The 25,218-nt window shown below is 42.5% G+C and overlaps 1 protein-coding gene across 3 annotated transcripts; it reads right to left on the bottom strand.

The window, feature by feature from the left end:
- Nucleotides 1-185: 185 nt before the first annotated feature.
- On the bottom strand, nt 186-24,886 carry LOC130122788 (pleckstrin homology domain-containing family A member 1-like). 3 transcript variants are annotated; one of them, XM_056291809.1, is made up of 13 exons: nt 24,772-24,886; nt 20,619-20,798; nt 19,525-19,581; nt 19,345-19,390; nt 12,486-12,583; nt 10,293-10,424; nt 7,737-7,877; nt 7,114-7,182; nt 6,260-6,324; nt 6,026-6,089; nt 4,776-4,865; nt 3,986-4,059; nt 1,655-2,041 (listed from the first exon to the last, which is right to left on the bottom strand). In XM_056291809.1, exons 1-13 carry the CDS (start codon nt 24,859-24,861, stop codon nt 1,792-1,794), a joined length of 1,356 nt encoding a protein of 451 aa, XP_056147784.1. In that variant the 5' UTR covers nt 24,862-24,886; the 3' UTR covers nt 1,655-1,791. The 3 variants fall into 3 exon arrangements, with proteins under 3 accessions (XP_056147783.1, XP_056147785.1, XP_056147784.1); XM_056291808.1 differs by lacking the exon at nt 3,986-4,059 and having other exon boundaries at nt 186-2,041; XM_056291810.1 differs by lacking the exon at nt 3,986-4,059 and having other exon boundaries at nt 186-2,041; nt 20,619-20,866; nt 24,772-24,866.
- Between the last annotated feature and the right edge of the window lie 332 nt (nt 24,887-25,218).

The raw sequence follows: 25,218 nt of genomic DNA, 5'->3' as shown, positions 1-25,218 counted from the left end.
ACTAATTTTCTTTGATTAGTGTCATATGTAGACAGAGGAAGATGCAGCGGACAGGAAGAGATGGAAATGGATGATCTGCTGTGGCGACCCCTAATGGGAGCAGCTGAAACTGGAAACTGTGTGTGTGTGTTTATATATATATATATATATATATATATATATATATATATATATATATATATATATATATATATATACTGTAACGTGCATGGGCATGGATAAGTAGACACGTTGGCCCTTGGCTAACGGGTCGGACCCTTTAGTCGACTGGTTAACGTCGCTTGTGGAGTGGGAGATACGGGTTCGTGTCCCGGCTGTGGTGACGGTCTCCCGGACTGCCCCCCGATTTTGGCTACAATACTGTATGGTATGATCATAGCTCTGTTATATCAATACATTTTAAGAAATAGAATCAAATAGTGAATCTTATTGTGACCTCAACATTGAGTTTTGTATTGATTCTGAACGCCTAAGGGTGCACCCTGTCACTGTCACTGTATTGAGTTTTTGGGGCAGCACTCTGCTATGTGATTCATGTTTGGTCTGACTGGCTGTGATTTTCAAGTACACAAGCAGGGGGCGATCACTTAATACACTTAAACCGATTGTCAACTGGCATAAATTATGTGCATCTGCAATTCTGCCAATAATGTTCTCTTTGACAGAGTGAACAAGTCACTTGCCATGTGTTGGCGGGTCTTTAGTTGGCAGGGCATTTTTTAAGTCACTAAATGAAAAAAGGCGGGGTTCCACCCCAGGAACCTCTGTGTAATTCAAACTCTACCATTATTCTGCGTGTTCTATGACAGCGGGCAAAAAAATTGACACCCACTGTATAGAAACTCAAGGTGGCACTTGAACAGTTGGCCATAAATGTCAGTCACACTTGGTCATATAGGGCCAGTTATGCAGTAATCTATTAAAAGACTAGATCTAGAATCAAATGATCTTCTCGTGGCAATTTGTCTTAAAATTAGGACTTAGTCCCTGACTAGACTTGACATTTATCTGTAAAACTGGCCCAGATTGTAATACTCGAGTTCAGAGTGTCACAATTACTGTACAACAGTGAGGGTGGGGAAAGACCACACGATCTGGATTAGTACAGAGATTAGCGGAGCAGTTTAAAGCTGGTCCTCAATTTGAGGACTCTTTTCAGTCGTTAGGAAACAGTTTGCACCCTTAAAAGATCCCTTATTTACTTGGCACAAAGTGATTAAGAAAAATAGGCACCACAAATAATGTCGTGCAATGTGCCTTTACAAGCTATGCAGGTTAAAATAAAGCTTTCTCATTGCATTTTAATGAGCACAAGCAAACTAATACGGAATTCTTCTGACGATGTCAACTCTATCAGCAATAAATAAACCCTTTCAATACAAGAGCAGGCGGATGAAGGGTTGGTCATCAGTGGATAATTTTTTCCCGCTCTAACATAAGATCTCAGAAGATCAGCCTGCTGTTGTACAGCCATTCATTCCACTGTTAACTTTGGCTTGGTATCCAGTGTCGGCTTTCATAACGAAGGTCCCCGTTGTGTTTCCCCCTTACCTACGCCATTTCTTTCCCAACTGGTCCAAACTAGCAAGGATCTAAAACGTCAAATGTGACGTGGGGGGTGGGGGGTTGTCGATCAGACCTGGCTGACCGGCAAGTCTGCGGCGTCCAAGTCGAGGGCAGGCTCGGGCAGGTAGGGCTCAAAGCTGCTGCGCCGTCGCCATGGTGACTCCAGGTCAGCGGCAGTCATAGCAGCAGCAGTCGTGGTCACGGTGGACATCGGCGAGTCACTTGTCACTTTGCCAGGCGCGTCTCCTGCAAGGACAGGCGTGGCGGGGCATGGCTGTGCCTGTGGCTTGGCCGCGGCAGGAGGCTCATGAAATGCTCGCTGTCCCACGCCAGGCTGCGGGCGTGTGCTGCCCGTGACAGCAGCCCCCCACTCTGGGTAGCAGGATGGCATGGCAGATATGGGCGAGCGAGGGACAGGGGGGCCCGTGGGGCTGCGGTAGAATGTGGAAGGGGAGGAACGGCCGCCGTGGTGGTCCTGCATCCACAGGGCAACGAAACAGAAGGAGAGACACAGAGAGACAAAGTATGGTAAGCAACGGTGGCACATTAGACTTACTAGACTATCTGTAGTTCATTTGGGAAGAGAAAGTGTGTTACAGACTCAAGAATCACAGCACGGTGACCTGATGCAGCTGCAGTAGAGTTGGTTTTGAAGGTAGCATGTAGTTGCAGTAGTAGTACTGTAGGTGCTCAAGAAAGTGGATCATTGCTAGGAAGCGCTGGTGGTAGTAATAATAGTGGTAGCAGAAGAAGTAGTAGAAGTAGTAGAAGTAGTATCACCAGGTTATAGCTTGATAGTAGCAACAGGTAGTAGAAGGTAGTAGTAGAAGAAGTTAAGTGTCTTAAAGCGGTAGTCAGTTGTTGCAGCGCCCATTATTTCACAGCTTTTCACTGACAGATTTCAGTCTCTGAAAGAGAAAAAAACGGGTCTTGGAAGGAAGAAGGCGACAGCAAACAGTGAAAGCTAAAGATATTTATGCTATGAAGCAGTTGGTGGCATATTTGTTACACAAACATCTGTACTATAAACTCAAAGCATTAGGACATGCTATAGTAAAAACAACTGTCACATTTATGTGTGGTCTGCTTAAACGTTAAATGTCTCCCTAAAAAGGGGTTATTGACCACCGTGTGAATATCCAGTCTGAATTTCATCACTCAATCCAGGAATAATTATTTCACTAAGACAGCAGTTTGCCATTATCAACAGCGTCCAGGTGCCAATAAATACATCTCAATGTCATAGGAAGAGTCCTGGATACTGCATCAGCAATGACGATGCTTGTTAGAATGTGTAAAATTTAGCACTCTTTTAGCCTTAATTACACAGTAGGACAATTATTTACTCAGTAACTACTGCTGTGGGTGAGAGAGAGCGAGGGAGAGAGAGAGAGAGAGAGAGAGAGAGAGAGAGAGAGAGAGAGAGAGAGAGAGAGAGAGAGAGAGAGAGAGAGAGAGAGAGAGAGAGAGAACATACAGGCAGCGAACAGGAGGGAGGAGTAGAGACAAGCAGGATGTCACACATCTAAGACAGGTACACAGCTGCAGCAGACTGCAGAGAAAGAGAAAGAACAGGGCATGAAGGGGGAGGAAAAAAAGAAGAGAAAGGGAGATAAACCAAGTGATATGGACAGGGCTGAGGTTAACAGGAAGCAAGTCTGTGCTAGACATATTCACAGCTAAGGTGTTCGGGCGGTTAATTTATCAGGTGTGTGCGTGCGTACTTGCAGCCCAAAAGTGTCAACACGAGCAAGCTACAAAGTCTGAACACTGATGGTGAGGACGGGTTAAACCTAAGGACGTCAAGCTATGAAAATGAGAGAGAGGCAGTGACTGCAGAGGGTTTTTCCAGTGTTTAAGGGGTTTATAATAAAACCGACTTCTGTCATTTGGAGCAGCATGTGGGCAATACTAGGACTGAATAGGTTCAAATATTTGAAAGACTTGAGGTGCATTTGATTTTAGTGGCCATACCCATGATGACTGACAACGCATGCAAGAGGAACCAAATCAAATAGATTTCACATCTTTTCAAATATCTGAAGAGCTAATATCGAACAACGGTTTGGCCCAAAACTCACTGTTGAGCACAAAAAATGCAATGAAACTGAACTGAGAAAGAAGAAGGTGGATATACAGAGGAGCACAGCCAAAAAAAAAGGGAGGGGGTGTGTTGAAGAGGGAGGAGTGCTTGTGGGGTTGTCATAGCCCCCAGTGAGGAAAGGGGGTGAGTTTGGACTAGATTCCGGGAGCGCTGGATGGAAGCAGTGATCCAATCCACTCCTGCGATGTCTAAAACCACAAACAGCCAGCCAGCGAGTGAAACAATGTACTAAAAAAAAAAAAAAAGAGGCAAGTTTTCAGTTTAAAGGGGGGGCAGTAAGGTAGGGGTATGGGGGGTTTAGAGGAGAGGACATACGTGCTGCTGCACTCCCCGATTCGAGACGTATACCTCTGTATACAGGGGTTTGACAGCCGTCTGGCCTGCCGCATCTGCAACAACACAGTGCAAAGCTGGATTAGAGTACAGGCTCCACCCACCCACTGGGAGAGGAGGAGGAGAAGAGAGATAGAAGGCGACAAAGAAAGAGAAGGTAAAGGGCACAGAGGTAAGAGAAAAGTGAACTGGGCTAAAAGTAAACAAGAGCAACACAGGAAGAAATAGACAACAAAAGAGGAGGAGAGAAAAATAGAAAGAAAGATGGAGAAACAAAGGGAAGGGAGGAGGACACAGATTTCAACCTAACGAGAGGAGGACACTAAGCTCTGAGTCAGTAATATGGCTTAATCTCCATCTATACTACTGCAAATTGCGTTACTGTTAACTGCCTGTGAAAATGTGTGAGCTGGAGATGGAGCTCAGTGAGCAGATTTGAATAGTCGGGCCCTCGCACACAAAACTAAAATGATATGCCACTATAGTGTGCCACAACTTTGTGACTGACTAAGTTTCTCAGCACACACTGACAAACCACCAGCAGAGACCTTTACTGATGCTGGAACGGAAATACAGAGGAGAATCTAGACATGAAACAGGAAGACAAAAGGACAGAGCATGCAGTGAAGTCATTTCCACAGGTCCCACGCAAGTCTCAAGTCATCAGATTTGTTAGACGAGTACCACTTCAGTCTAATCATTATGACTTGATTTCAAACCCAGAATGGATGGTAGTATTCTATTGTAAAATGCTGCGGCAAGTGGTACGTACTGTGGCGGCTGACCTCCCAGGTCCCCGCTGGGCAACAATGGCCCCCGAGACAGCCTTAATCCAGCTGTGCATCTCCTCTGGACTGTCCGCCTAGGTGGCAGAGAGAGAGTGAGACAGAGTGAGAAAGACAGAGAGCCAAAAATGAGTTTGAATAGCTGTGACAGGTACTGGAAGGGAAACAAAGAGAAAGCTGTACATTGTAAAGAAGCAGTCTTCAATAATGTGCCATTTAAAGCTATGTGTATGCAGAGTTTACTTCAAACTTAACTCTACACCAGATGATTTCATTGCTTAGTCTCCCCCTGGTTGAAGGTGCTAATTAGTGAAATCAGCTGGTGTAGTAGGGCTGTCAAAATTGGCCAAAAATAACGTTTGATTATTCCTTCTAAAAAAAAAACAAAAAAAAAAAAACAACACATGGGTTTGAACCCATTTGAATATAAATTTTATCGCATTATGTCCATAAGAGGGCAAATCAATACGAGAGACATAGGTATATTTATTTCAACATAAACATGTCTTAAAAGATACACATACTTACACATTACAAAATAAATAAATAATGTCCTATACCGTAAAACTTCATATAAAGACCATAGACGTCGCTCGCGCCGTCTCTCGGAGCGAGATGAATGACTCGTAATTGATGTTATTCAATAGCCTAATTTCTATACAGATTAGGTAATATTCATACTGGTTTAAATAAACAATTTGATGGTATCTTTCCATCTTTGCTGAGCAAGTTTTTTGACCAAAATCTCAAGTATTTCCAAACGCGGCTTTTTAGATTGTTCGGAGGGAAAATCACTCTCTCTGCGGCAGAGCTGGGTCGTGAACTCTGCCATCTTCACCACACAGTTTTTGTTGAATTATTCACTCGTTTCAGCTTGACCTAAATTTCATTTTGAAAGTGAGATTGTGTGACTCCTGTCCGTCATGCAGCGTATTCAGTGCGGCGGCCAAGGCCCTCACGAGAAATCGTGAGGCGGACAGCTGCGGTAGTGCTGCTTTGTTTTTTCTCTTCACAAACAAATATTAATTTTCACACTTGAATGTCTGTTTTTTTTTTTACAATTCGGTTATATATTCAAATTTGGAATATTAATTGACAGCCCTATGGTTTCGTGTTGCATTAGAAAGAAAATGTGTATACACCATGGCTGTCTATGGCGTATGGTTGAGGACCACTGCTGCAGAAAATACTAGAAAACTAAATAGAAACTGGAACGCTGTAGGGAGTGCCTTCTCACCTGTATATAAAAAGTCCTAGATGTGGTCACAACTTCAAATAGGTTATCCCTCATCATAATGTCACTACAGTAAAAGAGAAGAAGACAAAAAAAATAAACATCTGATTTCACCCATCTTAGAAAAAAAAATCACCAGAGAAACAAAATGGGACGTTAACAACTTACTATGTCCTTTTCAGAAAGCTTATATGGAGGTTTACTACAGCCAGGAAAATGCTGCAACTTGTCAAATACCTCTGTTTGCACTCCTGGACTTTGTGAACTTCTTTCAGCGGGATCATTCTCAGAGGCTCCTTCTCCTATGGGCACGGAAAGTAAAAACACAGCATATTTGAAGTAGATAAATTAATGGATCGCAACATGATTACTGACACGGACGTGTATAATTTGGTCAAAATGCCAGTGCATTATGTCTGTGGATGTTATTAAAGCCTAGAACACAACTTCAGGGAATATGCGTGCCAGTCTGTAGAGGTTTAACACAATCTATTTTGCAAGTGAAACATTGAAATGAAAAATCACATACAATGAAAAGGGTTCCACCCAAAATGTTATTATGTCTCTTGATTAAGAAGTCTGCCTTGCATAGTTGATATCTATTTCACAAGAGCAGTGGGCATTTGCATTAACCGCTACATAGCAGTACTAGGAAATGACTGAAACCTTTCTGAAATGACTGAAACTTTGGTAACAACAATTCTTGACCTGGACATTTGATTTGGTAGAGAGATAGAGTCTGCCTACGTCGATGAAAAAAGTAGATAAATGATGGTATCAAATAAGGGCAGATCCTGAAAAGGAATGTGCTGTACTTCAAGGAGACCACTTGTATGTAGGTAGGTATGTGTGTCTGTGTCTCTGTGTGCGAGTGTTTTTGTCTCAAGACAAGGCAGGGAGAAATGAGCATGCTGGGACATGTGAAACAGAGGCACAGAATTCCATGGGTTTGGGACTGAACGTGTCAGAACTTGGGGGTGTGTGGGTGTTCCTCTATCTTTAGACAGTCGAAAACATGACCCTAATCCACCTGTCCCGTTACTAAGAGCCATTTCTTGAAGACTTTCCAGAGCGTTATTAAAGTGAATTACCAAATCGGATTTGAAGTAACTCATCGCGTTTTCTTCAAGCAGGAAATATCTCCGTTTCCAGTTCCTCATCTGGGGAAAACAGGACAAAAAGGAAACTTCTAGTCTTTTTGTATAGGGTGCAATCCTGGCGAACAACCCAAAACCAATCAATAAACAATATTAATTCATAAATGTTGGCAAGTTAGTGGAACTTGCACCATCAGCACTTTTGTTTGATCCTTTTGTCCTTGTGTATTTTTAAGGACAATAAGACAGGTGAAATACAGCAGCATGAACCAAAATTCACACATTTGCAAGTGGTATAATGCACATCAGCAGGCCAAATCACTGGGGCACATCCTTACTAGACTGTTCTGCATTCTACCTTCTTAAAAACTCCCCGTTGCTCCATTTTTCATCATAATCAGCAGCCTCATTCATTTGACAACTGGCAGCACTGATTGAAGATAACTAATCAACGCACATGACCTTTCATAGCTGACTTTCATTTCAGAAGTACACGTTCTACACCAGAACTTCCTTATGTAAGTAGGCCCTGAATCCCACACTAAATTCTTAGGCTCTTTCTAAATGGAGGCTGAGGTCAAGCCGATAGGGAAAGTACCGAGCTCCAAGGAACTCACCACTGCTCCTTGTTTGACACAGTAGCCAGACTTGATGACAGTCTGCTCCTGAGCTGGCCTTCCCAGGAAGTAGGGCAGCTGGCTGTGGGAGCGTCGCATGGCTTCACGTTCTGGCCCCTCTGCGTTGTCACCCCCTTCCCGCTGGGGGGGCAAAATACACCATTTGTTTCATTTCGAGTAAGAGATTGAGCAACATTTAAAAATTTTAAAAAAAAAATCTAAAAAGTTAAGATATTGCTTAACATACATATCAGTATAGTCCCTGTTTGCTTCCACCTCCCTTCCATTTTCCTAAAGTCTGTGTAAGGATTTACAACTGTTGGATGTTGAAAGTCATGTTAAATTTGTCAAAATAAAATTCTAAATGTATAGTCGATTTGCTCAAGTCCATATTAAGTATGCGTTTCCTTTTTTCTTTTTCTTTAATTTGCATATATTTTGTGGGGGTGTCACGAGTCTCCTAATCTACGATTCGACTTTAAATCCACGATTTGGTTTCCAACTTAGACATTTGTTTCAGCAGTGACAGCTATGCCATCGCTGGACTATCGAGCCTTGATCAACAGATCATTGGTTTTATGCCCTGACAACTGTCATTGACATTTTCAAATTCTTTTTTAATAATTTAGGCTACATGGTATCAAGTGTGATATAACCACCATATTTATTTTTGGAATGTACCACACTAAGGTCACGTGGTCAAATTTAAATAATTGATTTAAAATGTAATAACAATACCTTATTTCACCAGTCAACATATTTGTCATGTTGCCTGAGGTGGCGTATGGTACCCGTGTGTAGCATAGCCTACAAACTAGTTTTTCTGTCAACAACACGATTTTTGTTCACATAACTCACGGGGAAGGCAAAATGTTGCCACACCGGTGACTTCGGGAAAGCAGGAGGATATTCCAGTTCTGTTGTTTCTCCATCATCTCCGACTCCAGGAGTGAAAAAGAAACACTTTGTCATTTCATTTCATGCACTTGTGCACATGAAATGAAAGGAAACATTGTTTCTCCCAGCCCACAGCAATGCAACATAAAAACAAAAACACACATCCAAAAACTACAAGAACACATATATCCAAACTAACACACACATCTAAACTAAAAAAATAAAAAATAAAAATCACTGTCCAGGAGAACGAACGCCACCCAGGATGACTGTCGGAACTGCCGTTCTGCATGGGCAGTTAGCTTAGCCTGCCCCACTTCCGCATCCTGTCAGACTGCCCTCGGTGTTACCTCGTCGGGCACAGCTCCAGGCAGGGCTGTGGTCCGTGGGTCCACAGGATGTAGCAGACCAAGCTCTCCCAGCCGATCCAGCACCAGCTGTCCCAGCCATCAAACGAAGACAAACTTAGACGCAGACGTGGACAAAGACACTGCATGGACGGTACTGGGTGAGGCCGCTGCAAATGTGAATTTGCACCACCATCTTCCCACACCGGAAGCAGAAGTGGCCATGGCATCTCAAAGTGCATCAGCAGGCTACTGGTAAGCTACGCTGTGTCATCTTTAAAGTGTTGCCCTCCCCCCGGACACGTACAAGTATGCAGGAGTGGAGAGAAAAAACAGTTACTGGGAGAATCGCTGATCCTGCTTTTGATTTCATAGTTCAAAATCGAAAGCTCATTTCGATCAATCTTCGATTTAGAATCCAAATCATGACACCCCTAATACTGTGTAAATATTGAGCTTAGGACTGGGCACTATATCAATTCGTGATATAAGACTAGATAACATCTGGGATTTTGGACATCGTAGTGTCATGAGACGACATGAGTGTTATCTTTCTGGTTTTAAAGGCTGCATTACATAACAATTTTCTAAACTTAGACTGTTCTACCAGTTATATTATTTTTCTCTATTTGTTGGACATCATATCCACATTACTTATGAGTGTTTATCAAAAATGTCATTATGTAAATATTTTGTAACAGCACCAATAGTCATGTCTACAATTCTTCTTTCGGTTTGTTTCTTGTTTCCCAGGGGTCGCCATTGCGGATTTGATAGTTTCCATCGGTACCCTGCGAGGGCACAGCACCGATGGCGGTCTTGTCAATCCGCATAATGATTTGGCAAAATGTTATGTCAGATGCCCTTCCTGACACAACCACTAACCCTATGTTTACAATATTGATATCGAGGTATTCGGTCAAAAATGTCCTGATATTTGATTTTGTCCATAATCGCCCAGCCCTAATTGAGCTCAAGGACACTTTGATAGGTATGGGTTTTCCCTGTTCATTTCGTGATCTCAAGCCTTGATGTATTAGAGCAGAAAAACAGGGTAAATGAGGAAAGAACACAGTGTGAGTGTGTGTGTTCTTGTTCAGCTATATTTGTGAGCACCAGCCGTAAGAGTGAGATCTATTTTTTGTAAAGTGAGAACATTTTAGGATAGAATTTGGGGTTGTCAGAATTACGATACGGTTAAGGCTATACATATAATTCTAATGGTTAAGGTTGGGGCTAGAAAATTAATGTAGTCATTGAGGGTCCTCACCAGTACAGAAAAACAAATGTGTGTGTAAGCAAACAATTTCACCTGTGTCTGAGTGATGATGGGAACCCCTCCTATAATTTCTGTCTTGTAAGAGACCTGTTTTTTGGGCCCTAGGACATCAAGTAAAGCTTTTTGGTTCTCTGCATTTTGTTGACCATCACATGACTTTGGCACCTGTAGGGAAACAAACACGCATGCAAGCACACATAGCATCCCGTTAATCACGCCCTGACTCATTTTGAACTGGTTGCTAGGCAGCCGTGCTTTCTTTAGCAGAATAGGGCGAGATAAAATTTTACCAAGGAGACAAAACAAAGATCATGAACAAATTACGAAAGTTGCTTAAAGAGATAGTTTGATTTCCTGGGTTTTTACTCTATATCACATTTTTAAATGGAGTCAGACAAACTCATGGATACCTTTTTTATGTCTGTACATGCAGTTCTGAAGGTATGCTGAACAGCGAGTTTAGCCTAGCTTAGCTAAATTGCTGGATGTCTACTGGGATCATTAGCAACGTCACTCAAAAGAGGAGAAATACGCCTTCTCTGAAGTCACTCATAAATACTTTTTACTCATTAGCCTATAGTAAATAATTCTTCCCAATCAACGTTTCCACAAGTACAAAATCTTAGGAATTAGATGATTGTTTTGAACAAATTTCTGTAATACACATATCCATCCTCTTCTAGACAATGGGTATACATATTGCGGAAAAATAGTTCAAAATAGTTCATGTGAAAATGTAGGGTAAGAAAAATTGTTAACAACCAACAAGTAAAAAGTAATTGGCCTTTTGAGAGGAGCTGCTAATGTTCCCAATAGACATCCAGCAGTTCAGCTAAGCTAGGTTAAACTCACCATAAACTTCAAATTGCATGCACAGACATAAAAAAATATATATATATACACTACCGTTCAAAAGTTTGGGATCACCCAAACAATTTTGTGTTTTCCATGAAAAGTCACACTTATTCACCACCATATGTTGTGAAATGAATAGAAAATAGAGTCAAGACATTGACAAGGTTAGAAATAATGATTTGTATTTGAAATAAGATTTTTTTTACATCAAACTTTGCTTTCGTCAAAGAATCCTCCATTTGCAGCAATTACAGCATTGCAGACCTTTGGCATTCTAGCTGTTAATTTGTTGAGGTAATCTGGAGAAATTGCACCCCACGCTTCCAGAAGCAGCTCCCACAAGTTGGATTGGTTGGATGGGCACTTCTTTGAGCAGATTGAGTTTCTGGAGCATCACATTTGTGGGGTCAATTAAACGCTCAAAATGGCCAGAAAAAGAGAACTTTCATCTGAAACTCGACAGTCTATTCTTGTTCTTAGAAATGAAGGCTATTCCATGCGAGAAATTGCTAAGAAATTGAAGATTTCCTACACCGGTGTGTACTACTCCCTTCAGAGGACAGCACAAACAGGCTCTAACCAGAGTAGAAAAAGAAGTGGGAGGCCGCGTTGCACAACTGAGCAAGAAGATAAGTACATTAGAGTCTCTAGTTTGAGAAACAGACGCCTCACAGGTCCCCAACTGGCATCTTCATTAAATAGTACCTGTTAGAGCCTGTTTGTGCTGTCCTCTGAAGGGAGTAGTACACACCGGTGTAGGAAATCTTCAATTTCTTAGCAATTTCTCGCATGGAATAGCCTTCATTTCTAAGAACAAGAATAGACTGTCGAGTTTCAGATGAAAGTTCTCTTTTCTGGCCATTTTGAGCGTTTAATTGACCCCACAAATGTGATGCTCCAGAAACTCAATCTGCTCAAAGAAGTGCCCATCCAACCAATCCAACTTGTGGGAGCTGCTTCTGGGAGCGTGGGGTGCAATTTCTCCAGATTACCTCAACAAATTAACAGCTAGAATGCCAAAGGTCTGCAATGCTGTAATTGCTGCAAATGGAGGATTCTTTGACGAAAGCAAAGTTTGATGTAAAAAAAATCTTATTTCAAATACAAATCATTATTTCTAACCTTGTCAATGTCTTGACTCTATTTTCTATTCATTTCACAACATATGGTGGTGAATAAGTGTGACTTTTCATGGAAAACACGAAATTGTTTGGGTGATCCCAAACTTTTGAACGGTAGTGTATATATATCAACAAATTTGTCACACTCAAAGTCAGTGGGAAAGTTAAGTAAAAACCCCGGAAACTAAGCTATTCTTAACAAGACCACAATTTTTAAATTTGTGCATCCGTTTGTTCTCCCTAGTCTTACAGTGATCTTGGTAGCTTTGTTGAGAGCGTTGACCCAGTCCACCAGGTCCTGCTGATCATTGGCTTGCAGGAAGAACTTCCTCATTCCTGCATTGATGACTAATACATGAGAGAGACATACAGAGAGAGAGAGAGAGAGACAGAACAGGGAGCGAGATGGTAAGAGGACGTTCAGAGATAAAATCAGAATCATGTTTATTGACCATGTAGGTTTGCACTACATGGAATTTGACCCCAGTTTCATGGCTCTCTCAACATGCAAAATTCTTCTTTCTGATGACTTTACTTCCTTGTTCAACACGCAGGAAAGATTCTATCAACTAATTCATCTAATCCGGTTTTGTTCATTGAAAAACCATGGAATATTTGTGTCTGCATGTTAGCAGCAATTTAGGAAAATGAAAGTGTACTAGCCAACTCTTCCAAGAGTTTCTAGCTCCTCATCTTAAGTAAACCTCACAGCTGTAGAGATGAGCACTACTAGTCGGGAGATGGGCCGTAGAACGGGAGTTGAGTTGTGAAGTCGGCTGCCCATCTGGTGTAGCTAATAGGATGGGGCGTAACGAGAGCATGGCTCCATTAACCATGGATGTTTCTGGAAGTGGAAAATGACTTAGCTGAAGAACAGACTCCCCCACACTACCACCTACCCCCTCTCCATCCTAGCGGATGACCTAGCTAGAATCAGCATCAGTCTGCCTCAGTCTACACCCACCTATCCTCTTCATACCATGATGGCAAAAGACTCAAGGCTATCACCAACTATTCTCTCTTCTCAATGCACAAGTCACACATTCTCTCACACACTCGCATGCGCTCACATGCTCATGCCATTATCAATCACAAAGATGTTTTTGGGTCAAACCATGATTAGCTATGAATCAATGATTTAGGCTCAGAAATGGCTTGTCTCTCTTTCCTTCTCATATAAATCCTTCAAACCATCTCCCTCTCCTCATTCTTCCTTCCTCCCAACCTCTCCCTCAATCTGCCCATTGCCTCCGTCTCCATTCTACATCATGGGGATAAATCAAAGTTTGACTTGTAAGTCAGGGGAGGGAGAGCTGTAGAAAGTAATGAAAGCTCAAACTTTGTGGCACAATGGAGAACATTTTTCCTTGTTCTCTATATGCATGCATGGTGTGTGTGTATGTGAGTTACTGCCCCAGTTTTTGTAAAGCCTCACTTAATCTTCCCCTCTAAACATGACTCAAACTGACAAATTGGTCATGTCATTCAAAGGACCGATGTGGATGAATCTGTGCAATCTTGATTTTAAGCTGATTTTGATCATCCTAGGACTCAATTGTACAATAAAATACAGGCCAACAGACATTTACATTCATCCTCAAACTGCTAAATAAATCATAGGATGAGGAGAGGTATAGCTTAAATCCAAATGAGTAGTTAACCCCAAACAAGAAAAATGAAATGCAGTGGCTGAGAGAGAGGTGAAAACTATTTCAAATAAACATTCCCTTGGTACTATATTGTCTGATAGTTCAAACTATTAAAACATTTATTTGCACATTTTGTGAAAAAAGGTGAAATCACTCAAAACATTCAAATCTGATATTAAAAGACCAAGGTTTATATTACAATAGAAAAAAATGGCATTGCAACATGCATCTGGAACTGCAAGCACACTTTGAGCGGGCGGTAGAAATAGAGGGTGTTGGTATCTCGAGAGCATTGGGAATACTAATCTTGAAAGGGGGGATTTCAGATCTGACTCACAATAGTGCGCATACACAGTGCCCAAAAAAATGTGTGGCTGACTCATGCAGCTGGGCAGCAATGTTCACATGCACAAAAACACAAAGCTCAGTCTCACAAACATGCACAATAAGCCTATATACAAACACACATGCACGCACACACGCACATACATATGTCCACTCCCCCATGCACACATATCCCTGAATCAATCAAGTTGTATTTTCATAATGTCACTTGGAAAGTTTTTTAACTGTAAAACCATTTGGCAAAACGACAGCTAGTATTTTCAAAGTCTCCCCAAATCCTTCTCCTGGGAATGATAATTAAGAATCCTTTTAAATATAACTCACAAGATGCACAGGAGCCAACTGTATAAGCAAAACATATGGCACACAAAAATACCCTGGTACTTTTTTTTTTGACCCGAGTTCGGATTAGGATGTCGACATCCTGTTTAAATCTAAACAGTGGCAGATTGTGTGTGCATGCACACTCAAACAGGCATTCAGGTTCGTCAGTTATATGTCACACACTAGTGTTTCCTGCTATCAAAAGGTGAAACAGCGGGAGATGGGGAGGGTTGCCTGGTGTACAATAATGGAAGAATTGAGGTTTGTTCCTACATAACCTCTCTGTGCTACAGAGATGATGGTTCATGTTTACGCAACAATCCTTGCTCCTCTAGAGAGCATGAGAACAGAAGGAAAGGACTAATGTACAGGATATAATCAAGACTGCACTCTTTCATCCACCATAATAATAATAATAATAATGAAAACATAGCAAAAGAAACAACCTTCCATTACATTCAAATGGCAAATTAAAGATCCACTTCCCTCAACACTCTTGAGGAACACACCTTACATGCAGACACACAGAGGGTTTCAGACTCAGACACATACAGGGTCAGTGAAGGGTGAGGTAGGGTCACATGTATATTTGCAGAGCGTAATAAGAACAACCAAGGATTACTGAAGATAACTGGATGATGTTGCCGAGTGAAACCTGGTATCCTCCAAATACAGAACATGAACTGAAGTAAAATGAGCAGTTCCAGGTTTTACTCTGCAGCTATCTGGTTAATTCAGTTATCCTGCTTTGCGATACAGGCCCCAGGGATGCTGTGGGGGGATTGAATCCATGATGAAACCACTTGTGAAATAATATTTTAACACGAGCCAGATGTCCAGAAGTCTAGATACTAAAAGATGGTTTTGACATGAAATGAAGGCAACTCCCTTTAAGCAAACCAACCACAAACCCCCCCCCCCCAAAAAAAAACCCCAAAACAAAACCCCTTTAAACTGATTCTAAAAATACAGGGTCAGATTACAATGGTCAGGTAAAGGCTCAACACAAGCAAAACAAATGTGGGAATGAAGGGTACCATTATTATCAGATTGCTCTGTAAGCAGAGAACTTAGGTTCAAGCCCCTATTCACTACAACACTGAATCGCTACCAACTCAACGGGTGTGGTTCTGCAGCTGACCCTGTACTGATATCCCTGTGAAAGAGACTGGTAAAAATAATTTCCCTTTACGTATCACAGAGCACCCCATCTGAAAAAATTATGCCAGCTAAAAAAACGAAAAATTTTCAGAGGAACAAGGTACCTGCTCAAAAGGTAAAAATGACCATGTCAACTGCTTTTGTTTAAACAAAGAAAATTGTATTTCTACACTGCGATTGCAGATGATTTTGAGGACCTTAGAGTGACACTTGTCTAAGAGCCAAAATCACCAACACCCTAAAACAGCCAGTTATCCAAAAGAACCACAAACAACAAAATACATCTAATAAATTAATAGGAAAATTCTGTTTTTTTTTAACATCCTGGGTCTTATTCTCCTTGGTTTTTCCAGAGTGCATATTAGTTATAATATCATTTTCTTGACCAATTTCATTGTAGAGATTTTGAACATGGGAACACTATTAGACATCGCTTTACAATGGTGTCTTAAGGTGTACCATGGAAAACAAGCCTTAAATCAGTCCTTAAAAAAAAAAAACTAGTGCCTCAGTTAGTCTAAATCAGCGTTTCCCAACCCAGTCCTCAAGGAACATCTATCCTGCAGATTTTCATTGTAACCCTGCATAGGTAGCCCTGCTTGTACTTACTCAACCAATCATCTCATAGCACTTAATTATGCAAGGTGTGCAACAGCTGACATAATTCATTGCTGATTGGTTGAATAACTACAAACAGGTATCTTATTCAGGGTTGCAAAGAAAATCTGCAGGATAGGTGTTCCTTGAGGACTGGGTTGGGAAACACTGGTCTAAATACACCGATCAGCCAAAACATTAAAACCACGGACAGGTAAGTGAATAATGTTGATTATCTTGTTACAGTGGCACCTGTCAAGGGCTGGGATATATTAGGCAGCAAGAGAACAGTCAGTTCGTGAAGTTGATGTGTTGGAAGCAGGAAAAATTGGCAAAGGTAAGGATTTGAGCGACTTTGACAAGGGCCAAATTGTGATGGCTAGGCGACTGGGTCAGAGCATCTCCAAAATGGCACATCTTGTGGGCTGTTACCAGTATGCAGCGGTCAGTACCTACCAAAAGTGGTCTAAGTAAGGACAACCAGTGAACCAGCGATTGGATGCACAAGGCTTATCGATGTGTGTGGGGAGCGAAGTCTAGCCCGTCTGGTCCAATCCCACAGAAGAGCTATTGTAGCTCAACTTGCCGAAAAAGCTAATGCTGGCTGTGATAGACAGGTGTTGGAACACACCAGTGCATCGCAACTTGCTGTGTATGGGCTGCATAGCTGCAGATCGGTCAGAGTGCCCATGAGGGCACGTGAGCATCGGAACTGGAACTTGGAGCAACGTAAGAAGGTAGCCTGGTTTTCTTTTATATCACGTGGACGGCCAGGTGCATGTGTGTCGTTTACCTGGGAAAGAGATGGCACCAGGATGCACTATGGGAAGAAGGCAAGCTGGCGGAGGCAGTGTGATGCTCTGGGCAATGTTCTGCTGGGAAACCTTGGGTCCTGGCATTCATGTGGATGTTACTTTGACACGTCCACCTACCTAAGCATCACTGCAGACCAGGTACACCTCTTCATGGCAAAGGTATTCCCTGATGGCAGCAGCCTCTTTCAATAGGATAATGCACCCTGCCACACTGCAAAAATTGTTCGGGAATGGTTTGAGGAACATGACAAAGAGTTCAATCCGATCGAGCATCTGTGGGATGAGCTGGAAAAACAAGTTCGAGCCATGGAGGCCCCACCTCACAACTTACAGGACTTAAAGGATCTGCTGCTAAGGTCTTGGTGCCAGATACCAGAGGGCACCTTCAGAGGTCTTGTGGAGTCCATGCCTCAGTGGGTCAGAGCTGTTTTGGTGGCACAAGGGGGACCTAAACATTATTAGGCTGTTGGTTTTAATGTTTTGGCTGATCGATGTATACTGTACACATGATTTTACCATTATCTAAGATTTCTTAATTGCACTGACAGGATACTAACTGAATGGGCACCTTATGGACACCTAGGGTGACTAGGCTGGTCATTCCTGCAAGCTGAACCAGGAAGAAGCTCAGTAATGCAATGGACTATTTCAATAATAATGTTTTTAACTGCCACTGTCGCATTCACCTCCATATGGATAATTGATAATATTTCATTTGGACTGAAATGTCTGATGCTCATTATGTTTCTGTGGCCACAAAAGACAACAGTGTAAAGCAATGTCAAACACTGCTCCTGTGTCCAAAGTCCCCGTAGCTAGTGAATAAAATATCATAACTAATATTCATCCTTCCATCCATCCATCCATTATCCTAGCTGCTTATCCGAAGTCGGGTCGTGGGGATGCTAGAGCCTATCCCAGCAGTCATTGGGCAGCAGGCGGGGAGACACCCTGGACAGGCTTCCAGTCCATCACAGGGCCGACACATTCACACCTAGGGACAAGTTAGTATGGCCAATTCACCAGACCTACATGTCTTTGGACTGTGGGAGGAAACCGGAGCACCCGGAGGAAACCCACGCAGACACGGAGAGAATATGCAAACTCCACACAAAGGACAACCTGGGAGGACCCCCAAGGTTTGAAAACCCCCGGGGTTCGAACCCAGGACCTTCTTGCTGTGCTAACTACTGCACCACCACTTTTATGAAAATAAAACTGAGGTTGTAAAAAAAAAAACCCTTATAAAAATCGATATAAATCAATATCCATTTATGTGTGAAATGGCATGAACTCCCTTGTTAAAAATGTCATTTTAGAGATTTAAACTACAAACTAATTGACAGACAGGACTGTTAAATATGTGGATGCATGTGTGAAATTTTGGTAAAGTTCAGCCTGGTGCTTCAATCTACTTCATTCAAGCAGTCCCCTGGTACCAATAACATCCATAGGGTTTCACAGCAGTGAGCTTACAGCTACTGGTCCCCCTCACAGCATTTATTTAGACCCTCCAGACTAACTGAAAAACAACAACTAATTATTCTATACGTTTCTGAATTACTTAAGCCATGTCTCACTGCACACTGTGGGTCACCTGTGGGTCACCTATTGGGCATTTTTTAGAAAGATATGAGCAGAAACTCTGTATAAAATAAATAAGCTCATTCAGAGGGACTTGTAAATGCTGAGCACATGAATTCATAAAGCAAAGAAATAATAATATGACTTTAATAAGTACAAGATTTGGGACTACGACACAAGTGCTAAACTTGATGATCTCACTCATTAGACTGTCAGGATATGAATGGCAAAACCAGGCCTAAAACGATTAGGTATGATAAATACAGGCCCAGGTCATCACCTGCCATGGCTTCCTGCATCTCAGTCTGTTGGCTAAAAAGCCAGTGTTGTGTAGGGCTTTGACTGGCTACCTGGTCAACGGAGAGGAAAGTGTGCGGAGAGCAATATTTGACCAAGACCAGATTTGAGACAAGGACAGCAAACAATCCCCCATCAGCTTTAATGGTGACTGCGCATTGCTCAGTCACAGGTATCTATCTACACACTTCTACTGTTAATGTCTTTGAAAATCACTGCTGCAGGGACTAAGATGAGATGCTAAATAGCAAAAGTGCCTAAAAAAAAACTATTTAATTTACAGTTTGAATGTTTCAAAGTGAAAAACAGCCAGGAGGGCTTGGGAAGGAGTTCTTACCAAAACAGAACTCTGCTTTCGGCCTCAGTTTAGTGGCATCACTAACCTAACAGGGAAAGAGGACCAGACTTAGTTATTAGATACAAGATATACTCCTGTAACTCAAAACCAATTTGAATGTCTTTTTCTTTTCAAATTACATCATATAAAGTTGGCTATGGTGGCTTTATTTTTGCTTACTTTGGAGATGTAGGTTAGCTTGAGGGAGCCAACACAATCTGCACCAACTGGCAGGTTCTGTAAGGAGAAGAACATCTCAGACCACTGAAAAAAAAAGCTTGCACCTATGATATGCAAATGAACACAGAACCTATGAAATGAATGAAAAGAATGAAAACAATTCATTATGTTAAAAGCTTTTACTGTTGAACCAAACTAAAATGCTATGATGAGAATACTGAATAGTATTATTTGGAATTCAAGTTTGTGTATTGACTTTTGTAAAATGAACTGCCGTTGAGCAAGGCAAGTATCCTGTTGTAGCTCTGAACCTGGGAGATCCGTATTCGACTTCATTAAATTTTCAGGTTTTAAACTCTATAAAAAGAACAGGGCTGAATAATTCAATATATCTCCTGCCGTACATGATTAATGAATAAGTCATGTAGCAGAACGCTTCAACAAATGCAACATTTCTGACTAGCATGATGTACAAACCTAGAGAGAGGTATGCTGTAATAACTGTGCACTCCTTTTACACTAGGGGTCAGTGAGCATTGAAATGCTTTATGGTCATTGCTTACAACTAGGAACCATCCAAAACATGAATAAAATCATATTTCTAGTGCGCCTATCCTCTGCTTGAGTTGACTATATCCACATTGCTAATAAGAGTTATACATTTGTGTACTTGTTAATGGTTACGCTACTGCCAGGTTGCCATTCCTGTACCTCTGTGGTTCCTACTTCGTGGCAACCAGCATGTATATTGCTGGCTCATTCCTCCTTTATCTCAGGGATTGTGCAATGAATGTAATGTCAAAACTTCGACTAACAGTAGGCTAATATTTTCGTTAACATTAGCATGTGGTTAGCATCTAGTAGCCTCATCATCAAGACTGCTAACAGCTACGCCATATTTAAGCCTTGCTCAGTGCTTGTAGGATGCCTTCTCTAGTCACTAAGAACCTATCTAACATTAGCCAGTCTATAGATACCGGTGGGTTGTGCATGCATATTGCTGAAAGCTTAGGAAACATTAGCCTCCACAGTTTGCTGTAGGTAGGGCCACCCCAACTGCTAAGAGCAAAGCTAACATTACCCTGTGCGGTTACCTGTGGGTTGTCCATGAACCATACCAAGCTGCCCTGGTGTGTGTCCAAAATGAAGTAGCGCCGCAGAAACTTGCCACTGCTCTCATTCTCCTCGATGTCCAGGAAGCCACAGATGCGGTTCTGCCGATCCACGTAAGGCATCTTGGCACCGGGACATTCCCTGGCCCACTGGAGCCGGGGCTGGGGAGAGGAGGAGGAGGAGGAGGAGGAGGTATCAAGGGCAGTCAGCTGGGACTGGGAAGAAAACCCTGAAGGGTAGAGAGAAGAAAGTGGAGAGGGGAGGGGGTGCGCGAGGAAGGAGGGAATTTAATGAGGAGTTTCAGTGTTCTGTATGGCCAGCCTTTCTAGCTTCTCCTGCTCGCTCACTGTTCTCTCTCTTTTCCTTGCTCTCTCTCCATCCACTCTCCCCCCCACCCCCCCGCCCTGTGTCTCTGCCACCTGGAGCTGGCCACACTGCTGCCTGCCAAAGGATCATGTGACACAAACCACAACCCACCCTTTATCCTTTTATATCAGCCTCTCTCTCTCTTAGGCTCTGTCTTCTTCTACTCTCTAAGCTTTGTCCTCCAGCCACCCTCGCACTATATCTCTCTCCTCCTCACCAATACTCCGCTCCCTCAGTATTCTCCTCCCTCCCACTCCCCTATCCTCATTTCTTTCTCTCATTTCATTTGGCGAGCCTCTGGCCAGCCCCTTCAAACCCCTCCTTCCAACCCCAGCTATGAACAACTTGAGTGACACCACCACCACCACAACCATGAAAAAAAAAAAAACTGAAAATTATTTCTTTAAAAAAAGAAAAAAGAAAAGAAAAGGGAGAGATGGGGGAACTCAGCTTGCACAAACGATAATGCTAACACCCTCAGAATGGCTGGAACAGAGTTATAGTTAACCTGCCGGCAGTCAACAATAACACACGCCTGACAAAGCTGCTGCTCACCAGAATATCACAGAATAGTGAATGATTAATGTGTGTGTGTGTGTGTGTGTGTGTGTGTGTGTGTGTGTGTGTGTGCATGCAAGTGTGCCCATGCATGTGCCTTAATGGCAAATCTGCGTGGGTGGGTGTAGCAATACTGTAGGCATATTGTTACATTGGCCTGTTTAAGCTACTGTCAGCTTGGGCAGAGTCTGAAATATGTGAGTAAAATAGGGCTTTGGAAAGCAAAGATAAAGACTCTCTTTCTCCAGGACATTATGAGCACTGTGTGGGCAGACGGGTGCAAGGCCAGGACAAAAGGCCTGCTTGTTATGCATCGATTCTGGGATGAGAGAATCATGGTCAGCCTCTGAGTGTAACCTCGTAGAGACCGTCCCATACTGTACACACAAACACATATACACAGGTATGTGAAAGGAACAAGGCAGACTTCGTGAATGCTGCTAAAGAAGCACTGACTATTGCTATCGTTATCATGTGAAAGAGAAGGCTCTGTACAGTTCATTAATAACATATTCGAGGGGTTTGGGACATGTGTTTATGTATGTGTGTGCACTCAAGTATTCATTCAATAGCACACAATTATATTCCCAGCATAAGAGACCAACATCAGGACAGTTTGAATACACATTAACTTTGCATACAAACGTTCTGTGCAGCATGGCCAATTGGCATACTTACTATACAGGGCACTCGAAGAGCAGCAAAAAAAAGGGGGAAACGGTGGCCTAACCCATTTCACATGATGTGTCACATTAAATCCTATTCCCGGCAAATGTCTACCAAAGCAAACCATGACAAGATAACTAAAGCTTCAGTTTGAGTGAATGCTAGCACCCATGACATGAAACATTCCCTCTGTGCTCCAAAGGAGAGGGAAGATGGCGACAGAGAAGGAGTGAGAGAAAGAACAATTCATAAAAATAAAATAAAACAAAGTCAGTGAAGAAATTCAGTGCAGAAACGAGAAGACAAAGCACAGACTGTGGGACAAGCAGGTTAAAAGGCCAAACTTCACAGAAGGTCAGATGAGGGTGTGCAGAACTAACTGGCTAGAAAGTCTTCTTGGCAACAAGATGGCCCCACAAAACGCACTCTCTGCAGCTGAAGCAAGGCTTTGTCCACCATCACATAGCGACCAAGTGGTCACACAGGCTGGGTAATAAAACAGCACAGAAGGGAAAGAACTGAGCAGGAAGGCACAGTGGATGGTCACCCTTCTGTCAACATAATTTGTTGACATTTGTGGCAGCTAATGGCAATATTTAAGCAAAACCACGACAAAAAAAAAAATGCAAAGGACAAACCTGTGTCATACCGCTCTCTTACATTACACAAACAAAAAGTATTTTCCACTGCTTGACTCTGCACTTCATACACACACAATAGCCTGCTTCAACCAAGAAAAGCTAAGAACAAGAGAGAAATACAGACCTTTACTGAATTCACCAGCCGCCCGCACAATTTTACCAGCCAAGCCAATTTAGAACTTCAAATGATAGGGAATAATTTACCAGCCCTAACCAAAGTGTAGGCTTGAAAGATTTAGCTGGTGTTAACTTTCTAACCTGAGGCCAAGAGGAGGGAGACAGACTGTGTAAAAGCAGGAAGAGAAAGGGAAATGGGCAATTAACATCGAGTGGCAGGTGAGAAAGTTAAACAGGTTGAGAAGGGAAAAGATAGTATAACAATGTGGCCTGCAGCAAATAGCATTCAACATGTCTTTACTAATCTCACTTATTCCCACCTCTTTTTGACTACTTTTAAAGTATCCCAACTAACTTTGATGGTAAAAAATGAACGGAATGAGCTGGATTGGACAGACAATGTGATGAGGTGATTATTTTCGCCAGGGCCCCTGGGTATTTGCATTTCATCCAAGGGAGGCCCCCATGCTGCTGACAAGCCTAGTCAAGCTGCTTCTGGCATAAAATCTGTCTCTGCTCACTGTAACAACAAAACTCATTCAACAGCAAACCTAGACAAGAACAGCCAAGAGAAAGTTCAGCCATTGTGGTAATATTGTTTTCAGATCAGCTTGTACGTTCACAGCTGCGGAAGTGGTAGTGGAGGTGTAGTAAGCCATCCTTACATATGTTATTGTAATAATTTAACCAAAAAGAGTTAATTGGGTGGATGAATCATTGACTTCTTACGTTTCCCCAATAAATTCTTTAGGGATGATTTAGATAATTGGTGCCTGAAGATGATCTCAATTTTATTTGGCAAGATGACGTTTACATTGGTGAATGAAAAGCCAACGCCAGTTTATTGAAATAGCCCAAAGAAAAAGACTGGCCAAACCAGAAAGGGGATCAGTGGCAGTTCTTCGGGTCTGTCTCGTTTGGCTGGAAAGAGCCCTTTCTAAACTCTCTGCCTCTTTGAAGCAGCGAATAAGCTCTGCAGGTTAGGCAGGCTTTGGCCTTAGATGAGTGACAAGGGGATCAATTCCTTGGCCGGGCCTGTTTTTGCTTAGAACTGCAATACTGTATATTGGTGACTTTTGACATTTTCAAAGCTGGACGAGATAGTAACGCCATTATCTACTAGCCAATGTTAAAAAGAGAAGACGCTTTAATGACGTAGGATATTAGCGATACAAACTCGCTACTGAAGTTCAAACTCTCGCATCATAGCTTAAACGTGGACTGGATGTGTCAATTAAATAGTTTCCAAGGTTAACCTAGCAGGCTAGGTGTGCAAAGCGTGCCCCGTTTCACGTCGGTGGACTGCAAGGGCATTGTTATTACTTCAACAAATGTTAAATAACCGAACTTACGGCACGTTATTCTCGGCTTGCCAGAAGCATATCATCAAGTCTGCCGACATGACTGCCGGGACTACCAGGGAGGTCGGCTTGTTAGCGCTAGCTTGGAAACACGGCTAACGGTTAGCCTGTCGTCCGTAAAACGCAAACTCTCTGCACTTACACCGCAGCTTGGCGCAATTAGAAGGAAAACCCGACTTGTAAAACCGTTCAAAACGGACTTATAAATTAGCCTGTCGTGCCAAACCAGATGACACTACGCTGCGGTGAACTTTACATACTGACACTAGGCCACGCCGAGGACGCTCTTCTACAGGCAGACTCGGTCAAGTGGTTTTGCTCCATTTAAACCGTCGCCAAGTTAACTGGCAACTTTACACCGCCCGTAGACCACAAGCGAGGCTGGCTAATGGACTAATTCCGCCGAAGGTCTCAGTCGGACTCACCAGAGTTCGTTCCCTGTACCGTTTGACGCCGTTTGTCTCGGTGTTGTCAACCCTCCCTGCCTGCCTCAGCCCATGACCACTCCACAACATCCAGGACGCCGTGTCACTTGGACTGGATGCGGCGGAACCCCCGAAGGGCGCTAGAGCGCAGTGCTGGGAGGCAGTCGCTGGCTGGTCCCGGTGCTGCAGGGGACTGTGCGTCACCTAGCGATAAACCCCGTATACTACTGTTCATTAACGGTCTCGCTGTGGCTCTAGATATGGTGGGGCTAAACGTCTGAAGAAAGGCCCTATTATGAAGGGATTGGCAAAATATGAAGAAAAAAAAACAGTATAGATATAGAAAAACAAAGATTAAACATGCAAACTACACACGCACTTTTTTTAGTTGTTGTTTTTTTTAGCTGCAGCTACGAAAGTACTTTCATAATCCCCTTGTCTGTGTCG

This window comes from Lampris incognitus, chromosome 13 (genome assembly GCF_029633865.1).
Source record: "Lampris incognitus isolate fLamInc1 chromosome 13, fLamInc1.hap2, whole genome shotgun sequence".
Classification (NCBI taxonomy): Eukaryota; Metazoa; Chordata; class Actinopteri; order Lampriformes; family Lampridae; genus Lampris; species Lampris incognitus.
Note: the sequence above shows the minus strand (reverse complement) of the source record. Positions and strands in the feature narration are given on the sequence as shown.

Coding starts and splice junctions, on each gene's coding strand:
- LOC130122788 (XM_056291808.1), bottom strand. CDS start 24,861: ATGTTGTGGAGTGGTCATGGGCTGAGGCAGGCAGGGAGGGTTGACAAC. Junction 7,183..7,736: donor GTGTCAAACAAGGAGCAGTG/GTGAGTTCCTTG, acceptor TGTTTTCCCCAG/ATGAGGAACTGGAAACGGAG. Junction 6,325..7,113: donor GTTACTTCAAATCCGATTTG/GTAATTCACTTT, acceptor CCGTGCCCATAG/GAGAAGGAGCCTCTGAGAAT.